The 13,555-nt window shown below is 48.1% G+C and overlaps 1 protein-coding gene across 2 annotated transcripts; it reads left to right on the forward strand.

Moving 5' to 3' along the window:
• The first annotated feature begins 1,767 nt into the window (after nucleotides 1-1,767).
• LOC122385201 (leukocyte surface antigen CD53-like) lies at nucleotides 1,768-13,477 on the forward strand. 2 transcript variants are annotated; one of them, XM_043373316.1, is made up of 7 exons: nucleotides 1,768-2,094; nucleotides 7,254-7,404; nucleotides 7,787-7,902; nucleotides 11,694-11,796; nucleotides 12,177-12,356; nucleotides 12,823-13,032; nucleotides 13,203-13,477. In XM_043373316.1, the coding sequence occupies exons 2-7, from the start codon at nucleotides 7,342-7,344 to the stop codon at nucleotides 13,374-13,376; spliced, it is 846 nt and encodes a 281-aa protein (XP_043229251.1). In that variant the 5' UTR covers nucleotides 1,768-2,094; nucleotides 7,254-7,341; the 3' UTR covers nucleotides 13,377-13,477. The 2 variants fall into 2 exon arrangements, with proteins under 2 accessions (XP_043229251.1, XP_043229252.1); XM_043373317.1 differs by lacking the exon at nucleotides 1,768-2,094 and adding an exon at nucleotides 5,585-5,704.
• The last annotated feature ends 78 nt before the right edge of the window (nucleotides 13,478-13,555 follow it).

The following is a 13,555-nucleotide window of genomic DNA, read 5'->3' on the forward strand; positions in this document are numbered from 1 at the left end:
TTTGGCATACGTACTTTTTACACTACGTACTTTTTCAAACGAACTTTTGCGTACGAACATTTGCGTACGTACTTTTGGCATACGTACTTTATACACTACGTACTTTTGCAAACGTACTTTTGCGTACGAACATTTGCGTACGTACTTTTGGCATACGTACTTTATACACTACGTACTTTTGCATACGAACTTTTGCGTACGAACATTTGCGTACGTACTTTTGGCATACGTACTTTTTACACTACGTACTTTTGCATACGTACTTTTGCGTACGAGCATTTGCGTACGTACTTTTGGCATACGTACTTTATGCACTACGTACTTTTTCATACGTACTTTTGCGTACGAACATTTGCGTACGTACTTTTGACATACGTACTTTATGCACTACGTACTTTTGCATACGTACTTTTACGTACGAACATTTGCGTACGTACTTTTGGCATACGAACTTTAGCGCCTACGTATATTTGCGTACGAACATTTGCATACGTACTTTTGTCCTACGTACTTTAGCGATACGTACTTTAGTCCTAAAATCACAATAGACGTACAGCCCTCTGCAGACTGCGTGGTAGGTATTCTTTTTTCGCCAAATCCGATAATAACTCAAAGGCTAAGTTATCAGTCGGTCGGATCTCATTGCATATAGATGCGCCATGCTCCACTCCTTCGATTGGGTCTATCACGGAACAAAGTATACGCCTGGTGTAGCAACAAAATGCAAAAGTTCGTTTTGGGGGCGGATATAAACTTTTGTGTGTTGTTGCCAAACTAGATGGAAAATGTATACCAAAGTAAGCCCAATCTAAGGTGCGGAGTCTTGTGCGTCTTGCTGTTACGATGTCCGAGTGACCGTTAGCATAGTATTCGCGTTATTATCGGTTTTGTCGAAAAAAGAATACCTACCACGCAGTTTGCAGAGGGCTGTACCAGGCGAGTGCGACAAGGTATTCAGGAACACGCTTTTTCGTTTCATTATGTTTACCATATTGTCAGCGTAGTGATGCTAAATACCAAGTCTGCAGTAGCTTCCTTATTTGGAAGTGTGTCTCGCATTATATACCATTACGAGTATTAGCATTTGGCGGTTATACAAACAAAATAAAAAATCGTTGGCAAGCCGTGAATGATGCAGAATAGTCCCTAATAAGACAACCGCTATGTTTATATTTGCAAGTTTAGACATTTTTAGAGATAACAGTGCCCTCATTAAGCATTGCATCGGTCATAAGCGAAGGACGGAAGGTACTTAAGCAATTCATTTAGAAGATTCCTGGGCACCTGAGCAGCGCCCGGCAACTGCCGAGTGGTAAATAATCTGTAGTCAGTACCTACGTCATTGGAGCAGTCAGAGCCAGGTGCATTACCACATGTGAATTCGCTGAGCGTGGCTGGACCTCGAAAGGCTGGCTTTGTTCTTGTAATGGTAAGTACAGTCAAATCGATGGTCGATCAATTATAATGGCTCGGCGTTTAGATATTTGAAACCGTTTATTATTGATAAATTTATATCTAAGTGGAACTTTATGTGAAAATGAAAGCCCTGAAACTGAATTATCACAAGATGAAGCGACAGTATGACATATGGATCAGAATGGCGAGGTCAGCCATGCGATTCAATTTGCGTGCTTTTTGCATAGCCTGCGCTGTCATCAGTCCTGCCCGCTGCCGTCCGCCGGATATTGAGCTGACTTCCTTTCTACAGTGCTGATAACTATCGCTGGGACCTCCTGACCTACACTTACAGCCACGGGCTCGGTCCACAGTCATTCATCCGTTCGCCTGACGTCCTCTCCTGCCGCCGCCGCTGCCAGTACCGCCCGACCACACGGCACACAGCTGGGCCGCGAGGGGTGCAGGGCGTGGCGGGGCGCCGGGCGGCCGGCCGTGACGGTGGAACGCCGTGACGCCGCCCCGTCACACAGACTCGCTGTGCTCCCCGCGGTGGCGGTGCTGTGACCGGTCCGGGAGCTGTTGTATAGTGTGGGTGTAAGTGTGATTACAGGAGTGTTGACTTCAGTACTGCAGGAGAGGACAGAAACTATAGGATTGGACTGGTGAATGGATACCGGCGCCGGCTGGTGACAGCAGGTCAGTACTCGGAGAGCTGCAGGACACGGCAGGCAGCGATGGCCGCAGGTCAGACGACAGTCGTAGGTTACAAAGCAGTAGCTCAGCTCTGACCGTTGCAGGTTACCGCAGGTATACACTCTAAAAGAAAATGTTAACTAATTTCTTAGTTATCCGGCCACTTTTCACTAACAAAAAGCAAGTAGACTTGAAGTTTAATCGCATTTTGCTGGTGAAAAGTGAAGTCTACATAGGGTAGACCGGGGCGAGTCGCCCCGCCGAGGTAAAACGCCTCACCGATGTTTCTCGAAACTGGCAAGGTTCTGGGGACACATCCTCTCTTCTATAAAACGTGCGCTATACGATCATTATATGAGCAGACTGGAAAGAAATTGTGATGAATCTTTAGGGAGATATAGCCAAAAATGTGTTTTTGGTGTGATTTTTATGTTTTGTTGTCAGATTATGCATCATGGCGTTCTTTTATCGTCCACATCAGGTTAACGACTTTTATGTATTTTGAACAACTATTGTCTAACGCTTATAATGCCGGGTTGGTTCGTGTTAAATTATGTCTTCCTGGAGTGCAAGGCGTTGTTCTCTGACCGAACTACGTAATGGGGTAAAACGCCCCAGTAGGTCGCGGGGCAAAAAGCCCCATGGGGCGTTTTACCTCATGTGTTGTTCGGACTACCCACTTCCTAATGTTCGGTAGCTGGCGAACGGTATGTTTCTATGCATTTATATGTACTTTTCTCAGCAACTGGATGGCAAAGGAAGTATTTTGTTAACATTTGCATTGCAATAATTTATTATTTGGCCTTATGAGGCAGGTGAAAAACCTGCGCATACAATAGTGTCGTAGCTGAACACCTGATAGGATGGAAGGTGCTAACTTCAGTGCCGTGCCTCCCAAGGTCTAACGGACCTCTCATATAAGATTTAGTCAACTAGCATGTTTAATCTTAAATCTAGAGTATGGGGCTTCTTGCCCCAGGCCGTGGGGCGTTTTGCCCTGGGGTTGGGGCAAAACGCCCTATTTGCAGTTGCTTCACAAACCACTTCCTAGCTGGGAGTCCGATCATAAGTGAATGAATTTGAGGGGTGGAATTTAAAGTAAAATGTCCAAAGAACGCATTGAGCACAAATTTGGCCCTCCAGGTGACGTGGGACAAAAGTTTTCTTATGAGAGAATAAATTATGAGCAAAATAAATTATCTGGGGCGTCTTGCCCCAGGCTACCCTACTCTAACAAAATGCGAGTAGACTTGAAGTCTACTCGCATTTTGTTAGTGAAAAGTGAAGTCTACTCGCATTTTGTTAGTGAAAAGTGGCCGGATAACTAGGGAATTGGTAAACATTTTCTACGGTGTGTGTGCTGCGACCATTGACCTTACCAGCTCGTATGTCGTAAAAAATGAAAACCCGAACCGTAGCACATATGGAGTTTGAAAATTGGAGGTAGGTAACTTTCATTTAGCTGTTACCTACATCTATACTATACATACATAACTTCTTTGATTTATCACTGTATAAATCAACCATACAACCGTGGTGAGCAGCAAGCTCGTTTACTAAGTTACATCGCTGACAGAGAGCCCGGATAAAAAAGTTGTTTGTTTGAAACCTATCCCGGCGAAATATGGCCTCCATTGGCTGGTGCGAAATACAAATGTCGGTAATGTTGCTACCGTCTGCAGTCTCCGGAGACCAATATATGTACATCCGGAATTCCGCGGGGAACTCCGGGGAGAGGCCTGGTGGAGCCATCAGCAGGACACACGTGATGGGCAGTACGGGCTACCGAGTCCCGACAGACGAACGAACGCCGTGTGAACTGAAATGGTGGTGTGAAATAATTAGTTAGCGGCCTGCGGGGTACGGCAAGGCGAGCCAATGAATTGTGGCGCAGATCCGTATACCTATGATTTTATCGGGAAATAACTTTTTCAGACTTTTTTGCGGTTAGGTAGGATCTCTAATTGATCGAGAATATGGTGCAGCCAACAAATGCTTTGAGTTATGATAATGATGCCCCGAATTACGTCCCGAGTGGCGCCCTAGCCGGCGCCTCGCGAGGTATGTAAGTACAAGTACCAATTCTAGGTGCCGATCGGAACTCGGATCTTCGGAGTAGTGATTTCGTTAAATGTCCAATTTCAAATTCGGTTGGAAAAGGAACTGTCTTGGAACAAGACACAAAAAAGCGACACTTAAGCGATTTCCGCGTTCGTCATAAATTTGCCGGTAGATATCTCAGCTACGTTGTGATGTCTACAAGCAACTTTGGACAACTAAAAGCATTAGAAATAAATTGAAAACGTTTAATTCTAGTTGCTGAAACTGGCATCACTGTTGTCCATGTCTAGCTTTAATAAAACCAAGCTTTGGCAGAGTTCAGACAAAAAGGTTTAAGATTTCTGACATTGTACGGACATTAGACATTTGACAACCCTTTTCTGAAACTGGCCCCACGAATACCTACCTACCGTCCTAGCCGGCGTCCCGCCAGTGTTGATGCACCCGGCGCCCCGAGTCTATTGTCTTTTAGCATCTGTTTGGACTCGGGACGCCGGCGGTCGATATCGAAGGTGGCCGCCGATGTGGGTTCTTCAACGATCGACGGAGCTGCAGCCCGCGGCGTCGTACCGGGGATAAAACTCCAATGAACTACCGAGAATACCCAGGTAGGCGGTTGGCAGCTGTCCGCAGTTATAATTTATAGATGTGTTATGTTGGCTGGAAGGGAGACCCAACCACTGTTGAGTGTCGCAGTTTTGACACAAGTCTGACTGCCCTAATGGATATGCGCCAAAGTGGTGCTAAGAGCGCGAGTGTCAAAACAATGTCTCACGCTGACAATGCCCAGACGAGTGAGCATCTGCCAACTGCGGCTGGTTTCGACCGATACCTGCGAGTGATCTCTGGTGGGCTTGGTGACGAGGGGTTGAAGTCTGAAGTGCTTGGTCGGATAACCGTTAACATACCTAGTAAAAATCATATGTGAACGAATGAAGTAGGTACCGTTCTATGAAGGTGCCTTATACAATTGCAATATTTAGTTATGCTTACTATCTTTCCGGTTAAGCTATTAAGTGTCACCGGCAAATTATCTCGCATACATTCCTTCATGACAAACCGTGCTGTTTATCTTTACATTCATTCGGGTCACTTGCATGAGTGTTAGAACAGTCTGACAGGACTTATGAAATTGATGAACATATTGAATGGCGTAAATCTTAGATTCTCATCCTGTTTGAAGGGCAAACGTTACAGAATTCCGTCTGCAGTTTGAAGGGCGAAGGTTCCAGAGTGCCGTCCAGCTGTGCCTGTCCCGGGCTCCCGAGGGGTGCGTGTGGGATGCTGACAGCGCGCGGGCGGACGGTGCGGTGCGGACGGGGGGTGCGTGTCGGCGTGTACGCAGAATCCGGCCGGGAGCTGCCTTATTTGGTGCTGTTCCGCCTCCGTCTGCGAGACTAACACCCTCAGTTACAACCGCTGCCGGTGGAAGGTGTGCGGCGTGCGCCAATCGGCCGATCGCCGAGAGCCCACGCGGACGAGCCTGGTGACCGGCCGGGCGGCCGCACACCACGTGACCCTGACGTCATCGGCTCGTCTGTGGCCCGATTTGGTAATGGTGGCGGCTGCTGCCGGCCGGGGGCAGGGAATCCAGTGGGCGGCCTACTACCGAGCTGACGCGGCGCAAACTGCGTCACAAGGTCGAAACGCTCAAGGTCGAATTTCAGGAACACCTCGCGAAGAGCCTGTGTACTTTACTTGACTAATGCATTTCGATGTTTGTTGCTGTCACCGCTGCACTGTGGTGAATATTCGTACCTACCATCGATGAAACTCCCTAGAATAGTAAATAAGAATCGACCAAAGTTCCTACACCTAGTAAATCGATACGGAACCAGCAAGGGGTCTGACTTCGTATCACAGTGAGCATGCAGAAGTCCGTCTTCTCCCAGCCTGAGGTCGACTTCTGTGCTCACTGGGCCGCCTGACGAAGTACGGAGTCGCACATCTGCAGTCGACCAGGGCTTTGGTGGACGCACCACACCACACCGACATCAAGGAGCTACGGAGCTTCATCAGCGCAAGCGCCTGGCTCAGCAGGTTTATCCCCACCCGCTTCACGGGGGTCCAACCGCTGACTGTGATGCTGAAGAAGGATGGGGCCCAGCTGCAGAACACGCTGCCTTCCGCCCCTCGCCAATTGCCAATAAAAAGCCCATAGTGCCAAACCCCTGATGCCTACTTCGCATCGCATGCAATGAGCGAGAGCCAGGGAATGAACGCCTGATATTTAGGTATACTGTGCCGCATTACTCCAGGAAGTTTACGTCCTCTCCTGTCCCTAGATGACAGTGGTGAGAGCGCCTGAACGTATGCTATTCCGCATTACCCGAGTAAAGCTCTTGCTCTTTTCTGGCCCCTAGATGGCAGTAGTACCTAATTAACGCCTGAATGTATGCTGTTCCGCATTACCGGAGTAAAGTTCATGCCCTCTCCTGGCCCTAGATGGCAGTAGTAATGAACGCCTGAATGTATGCTGTTCCGCATTACTCGAGTAAAGTTCATGCCCTTTCCTGGCCCTAGATGGCAGTAGTAATGAACGCCTGAACGTATGCTGTTCCGCATTACTCGAGTAAAGTTCATGCCCTCCCCTGGCCCTAGATGGCAGCAGTAACAAACGCCTGAACGTATGCTGTTCCGCATGGCTTGATGCCCATATACGGCAGCTACATGAATAAGGTTGTGACGCGTTGCTGATGTATAAATGATGATCAATTTATAGATGGCATTTTTAGCGATTGCCGAGCTTGTTTTTACGTCTGTTTTGGTTGCTAGATGTAATGAACTAACATGGCTCCTTAGAAACAAACCATTTGCGTCGAGCGTTGGTACCTATATATGTTCCGCCGTACAAACCGTTTTGTTTTATTTTTCTTTCTTTTTTCACATAACTCGTTTACGCAAGATGCCAAACGGTGACAGTCACCACGTTATCACTATTTAGAATTTATACGTAATTTATAGGTGTCTATTGCACTGGGAGGTCCCTATGTGAAAAGTGAACGGTAAACACATAAGCGCAATTAGCGCATTGCATATATGTACCTTGCCCACCAATTTTGTCACCAGATCACAGACGCTGTTTCTTGTTCTCGTTTCAGAGTGAAGAATCGATGACTTCTACGCCAAAACCTAAACAACTTTAGATATTTAGATACAGATCATACAGCCCCGGGAATGTGACGACAAATGGCGAGTCTGCTCTCTTGCGCCTCCCAGTCGTTCCTTCTGTTCTTCATCTTCATATACTGGGTTTGTGACATACTTCATATGCGCATCGCTGTTCGGATGAATAGATGTCAGTTTTCTTGCAACAGTTTGCATGAGTATTATAACGGTGCAATATAAATGTCCGAGCAAATGCAGCAAACCTATGTCAGTTGTCATCTCAGATTTAAACGGAGCCCAGACGGCTTTGTTTCGACCTGCGACACAATGCTAGAAGCTCTTTGGCTGTCACCTGCAGCCACTGCTGGGTGATGACCTGCAGTCAGTGCTGACGGTGCTGACCCACTGGTGCTGATCTACAGCTGCTGACCTGCAGTTAGTGCTGACCCACTGGTGCTGACCTACAGCTGCTGACCTGCAGTTAGTGCTGACCTGCAGCTGCTGACCTGCAGTCGTCCACCCCCAGGCGTCCGGCTGCGCGCTGCTGTTGCTCGGCACGGCCCTTCTGGTGGACAGCAGTCGGCAGCTGCTGTTCTTCCTGGTCAACATCGAGGATGGACAGCTACTGCTGCCCACATTCAGGTGTGTCAGAACTCAGATCTGCAGGATGTTGTCCGGAGACGGTACAAAGTAGCCATTAGTAACGATCCCGTCAATGGATCTTTGTGTAGCAAAGTTCGCGCCTATCGCAACCTATAAGCGCTCTCTTGTTTTATCTCCGAATTTATTCGTATTTACGCTCAAAAAGTAAATATATGAGTGTTGAGTGAAGGAGCTTTGGGAGGCAAACTTATTGGATAAATCAACACTACATAAATGTTCGACAAACATATCATTTAACAGATAGTTTAAATCGTGTGCCGAAACTCAGTGAAGTAAAAACGTATCAGGGGTGTCGATTTTTCAAAATGGTTGGGGGTGCTCAACCCCTGCACCGGGTGAAAGATTGCAGCTTTGCCATGGGGGACAACCGTACATACAAGGCATGGTTGGGTATCCTCATAAGGTACCTACTGATAATCCTGGGATTTCCACTAATATTTCCCAAAGGTTGAACGTTCTTCAGCATCATTCTGCTCGTCCTGGTAGGTACTTGGCTACCTTATTACATAAATATGTCTCCGAAAAAAGTCGTACATTTGCCGGCAGCTGGTTGCAGCCCCGGCACTTCGGTAATAAGGCGACAGTAACCGATGACGGCGATTAGCACCGGTGCAGCAGCCCCTGCGGTCCGCAGGAGCGGATATTGCGCGGAGGGAACGGTAGCTACGAAGCTCTGGCGGTAATCAGACGATCACAATAATCTCTGATAATGACAGGTGATCGCATTTCGATATTTATGGGTTTACGATTTTCCAGTCAGTGGCGTAGCCAGGTGGGCCTGTGAGGCACATGCCCCCCCCCCCCCCATCAGGTTCAGGGGCCCCTCGGGTTATTCGGGCCTGAGGGGCCCTGCGGCGCCAATTGGCCGCTGAGGGTCCACGTTGGCCATATTTGGACTAAGTAGGGCCCCACAGGGCTCGTAAGAACACCTCATGGGCCCACAAGTACCAACATTAAGATCTCCATAAGGGCCCCAAGCCAGCCTCTGAGGCCCACTTGCCGGCCTCTGGGGGTCCTAACCGGCCTATAGGGGGCCAGCTCTAGGAGCTGCACACCCGCCTGTAATGGCCCCACACCCATTTCTCTGAGGGCCCCTATAACGGCGACTGTGAGGGCCCTCACCGGCGCCCCTGAGCGCCACACCGGCGTCTCTAAGGGCCACACACCCCTAACTCTGAGGCCCTACACCAATGGCTTTAAAAACCCTACATGGGCGGTTCTGAGGGCCCTTGTCAGTTACCAGCGACCCTGACGATCCCACACAGGTGACTCGGAGGATCCCAGCGGCGTCTGAGCGCACCATACCAGTCTCTGAGAACCCCACAAGGCTTCTGAAGGCACCGGTGACCTCTTAATATCTTCTTGTCGGCCTATGAAGGGTCCGTTCCGTAACAGCAGTTCTGAGGGCCCCACGCGCGCCTGTGATGGCCCTAAACCAGTGTCTCTGAGAGCCCCCACAACGGCGCCTGTGAGGGCCGTCACCGGCGACTGTGAACCCTCCACACCGGCGGCTCCGAGGGCCCCACATTGCCATATCTGAGGGCCCCACACTAGTGCCTCTTAAGGCCCTATATCGGCGGCTCTGGGGGCCCAACATCGTAGCTTCTAAAGGCCCCCAAGTGCGCATGTGACGGCCACCCACCGGTGACATTTGAAGGCCCCACACCGGCTACTCTGAGGGCCCCATCGGCGCTGAGTCCGTGTCGGTCTCTAAAGACGACCCCACAGGGTTTCGTAAGGTACCACCGGCCTTTGATGGCCCTTTGTCGGCCTCTGAGGGCCCGTCGCCGGTCTCTGGAGCCCCCTGCCGGCTTGTAAAGGGTACGCGCCAGCAGCTCTAAGGGTCCGACATCCGTGTACGACGGACCCACACCAGTGTCTTTGCAACTTACCGTTTTTTTGCCCTTCTTCTTAAAACTAACTTTTCTTTTCTTTACATCTTTATTTCATGCATTGCAAGTTGTGTAATTGTTTTAGTTTTAGTAGTGAAAGACTGCAGAACCAATTATTTTCTTCAAGCAGAGTTAGTGGGAGTTACTGAGGGACAAAATCATTGGGGGTGCTAACTGGAACATTAGGGGTGCCCGGAAAACCATTGGGGGTGCTCATTTGAGCATTGGGGGTGCTGCAGCACCCCCAAAGGTATACAAATCGACACCCATGAAACGTATCATGAAAAGCATTCGTTTTTATCGTTTAAAAAGTATCATATTTATCCTTGCAATCAGTGGTGATCCAGAGTATCATTTCTTAACCCGCGCCCCGCTGGGGGGGGGGGGGGGCAGAATCTGCCCCCCTCCCGTTTTTCGCCAATAACTTCTAAACGCGTTACGCCAGCGACGTCAAATTTACAGTACCTTATCATACATCAATTTGACACGCTTCCTGAAAATTTGAGCGAAATCCGTCGGAAAATTTTTGAGATTTTGACGTTTTAGTGACGTCATGTTCGCCATTTTCGCCTCAAAAACGGCAAAATTTCAAACGCCGCTAACATCTTCATTTTTAAAGGAATCAAGACGTAACAAAAAAGGTTATACGTGATTCCACTTTGTCTATCAAATGGCTATCTCGGTTTTTTGAAAATTTTGGATTTTGGCCCAAATTTTTTCAAAAAACTGACTTTTTTGGGAAAATAATTATAAAATCCAAAATTTTTGGTGTATCGAAAAACCGGAATATATGTTAGAGAAGTGGTCTTTGTGCACCTACATACCAATTTTTAGAAGAATCGGTTCAAAAATGTGGGAGTTATTCAAAATTTGATGACGTCACGACAAACAAAAATTTTGAAAAATGATTTTTTTGGAAGTTCTAGACCTCGTACGGAATTAAAAATAGCACCATTCGATTTGCCGTGAAAAACTGCATCAGTTAGACACCTTTTTAGGCCTAAACAACCAACTTCAAAATTTGACCTCACATGACCTGACCTTGACCTGACCTCGACCTGAAATTCATCCAGAGGTGGTCCATATCACTTATTGAGTGTGCCTATTGAATTCTATGAGTGAAATGACCCATAAAACATGTGTCGCACATGCCTATTTCTATATTTTGTTTTTGGTGACCTGACCTGACCTGACCTGACCTTGACCTTGACCTTTGAATGACATTGTATGATACGAATATTGTCTCGGTAGTCTAAGAATACGTTTTGGGCAATCAGTCTCAGTCCATTCTTCGGCAACTACGGTGCAAGGCCGATACTGTAGAAACTTGCATTTTGTACCCTTGACCTGACCTTGACCTGACCTCTGACCTACTTAATCAAAAAAAAATTGGGCTCTTAAGATCCGCCTTGTTGAGAGCTTTCGATTGCCGTTTTCCCCGTCTTTCTACGACCATCGGTTCGGAAGTTAGACAGGGGGGCAGAATCTGCCCCCCCCCCCCAGCAGGGCGCGTATGGCTGAATAGCCCAGCGGGGCGCGGGTTAAGTGGAGCTTTCATTTAGTTGTCTTATTTGTTGGTATCGTTTCACACTTTTTGCGGTGTATCTGTAAACATGTATCTACGTAATTGTCTCAGAGAAGTTTGCGGCAGATGACAATTGTCTTGTATGCAATATACCGGTTGTCCAATGTTATAAATGACGTTTGGTGGATATCAATAGAATATCCTCCGACTGGTAAAGATAAATATCGACTGTCGAATATTTGAGCAAATGACAGCAATCCATTACTGATGCCTGTGCCTCTGGAGACTGTTGTGCGCCGGCCTCAGATGCTGATCAGTGTATAACTAACTAATTGGAACCTGCTCCCCTACAGGTTGTTGTGTGTCGGTCTGGTTCTAATCGGTACGTTCAAACTTCTGGTCGGCCTGCTCGGCTGTCTCGGAGCCGTCAAACAAGACTACTGCATAGTCGCATTCGTAAGTAACAATCGGCTTAGATGCCCAGCCGAAATATAACCTAGGTATCAGTGCAAGATCGTTTTACGTTATAAGTACAAATTTGGTATAAATAAATGGAAAATGCCCATTACCTTCTGATGTCACTTATTGCTCTCGCTTAAAAGACAATGGTACGATGGTTTTATGGAAATGAGAGGAATGCGTATTGATTATGATGACTTATGTCCAAAAGACATGAGAATATCTTCATGAACTTCAATCCAGACAATGGCTATATGTGTCCTTCTCCTAATGCATTATGCCTATTAGCCCGCCTCTGACGTCGGCAACTTCTGTTTCGTGGCGATCACGATGTGCTCGGAGAACTGACTCGGCTCTGCCGTCTCTGCCGTCGGCAGTATTTCTGTTTCGTGGCGATCACGATGTGCTCGGAGATCACGGTGGGCGCGTTTAGCCACGTGCACCAGCAGCGCACGGACGCCGCGCTGGCACACACTCTGGGCAGGAAGCTGGCCAAGTACTACGGCGTGCCCGACCGTGGACAGGAGACCATGGCCATCGACTTCGCTCAGTACAAGGTAAGGTTCTGTAAGCAGTTGCATATCGACTGACGTAATTATATCTGCATTTGTTTCTATTTATGTCATTTGTGGTCTCGTCTAATTTGAAAAAATATCGATGTTTGTTTTACTTTCATTGATGAACAACTGTGTTACCATGCATTGTTCACCGTTTGTTATCATGACGGAAGAATAACAGAAGAATGTTAATTATTAATAGTCCAGGCACTGAATATGAGTCTTCGGCATCTACAGTCTTGTCGTAGACTATATATTCCGTGGTTCAGGTATGTATTATTTACGTCAAGCCATGAATTATTTGACAAGTTCAAAGCGAACAACAATGAATCATGGCATTCTGATTAAGCTGCCTGCGACTGCGTGCTGCTTTACGCAGTTTCAGTGCTGTGGCGTGCAGAAGGTATACACTGTGTACCGCAGCTTCAGTGCTGTGGCGTGCAGTCCCACTGAGTATGTGCCGCAGTTTCAGTGCTGTGGCGTGCAGTTCCCCTCCGACTACAACTACTCGCGGTGGCGTGTGGAGGAGCTGGGCGGCGCCGAGCTGCGCGTGCCGCTCACCTGCTGTGCGCTGCGGGAGGACGCGCCGCAGCCGTACCGTAACCCGCACCCCCGCGACCCGGAGACGTGTCAGGAGAGGGACCCGCTGCAGCACCACAGCCAGAGGCACACGCAGGTACACCGCACTGGTCCACCTCTGACAGCGACTGGTGCTCTGATAGTCTATAAGTCAACCCTACTCCAAGCATGACACATTTAGCCATTTATTTGAGCTATTATCACTGGTGTTCACCCATTCGAGTCACCGACGACAACACCCAATGACATCGGATGGATTTCTTGCAGGGCTGCCTGCAGGGGATAGCGCGGTGGCTGGACCGAGAGTCGACTGTGCTGACATCTGTCGGCGTGGCCGCCGGCTGCGTGGACCTCATCTGCGCCGTCATCACCCTGTGCTGGTGTCGGCAGATCAGCGCCAACAGAGCAGTGAAGCGGGAAGCCTGGGAACTAACGCTTTGATATAGATGTCGCGTTAGGTGGTTGACGTCCAATGTTTCGACGGATGATTGCCAAGTTTATTTCGTGATTTATTTGCTAAAAATAAACAGCTTTTTGGGAAATGCGCAAACTTATGCTGATTCAAGGATTATTCAAGGGAAGATAAATGAGATTTTCTCCTTCGAGCCTCGCTGCTACAT

This window comes from Amphibalanus amphitrite, unplaced genomic scaffold (genome assembly GCF_019059575.1).
Source record: "Amphibalanus amphitrite isolate SeventyFive unplaced genomic scaffold, NRLGWU_Aamphi_draft 000211F_arrow, whole genome shotgun sequence".
In the NCBI taxonomy this organism is placed as follows: Eukaryota; Metazoa; Arthropoda; class Thecostraca; order Balanomorpha; family Balanidae; genus Amphibalanus; species Amphibalanus amphitrite.

Excerpts from the sequence above, each read along its gene's own strand:
- LOC122385201 (XM_043373316.1), top strand. The coding sequence starts at position 7,342 with ATGGCGAGTCTGCTCTCTTGCGCCTCCCAGTCGTTCCTTCTGTTCTTC. Across the intron at positions 11,797-12,176 it reads ACTACTGCATAGTCGCATTC|TATTTCTGTTTCGTGGCGAT; the intron begins GTAAGTAACAAT and ends TGCCGTCGGCAG. Across the intron at positions 13,033-13,202 it reads ACAGCCAGAGGCACACGCAG|GGCTGCCTGCAGGGGATAGC; the intron begins GTACACCGCACT and ends GATTTCTTGCAG.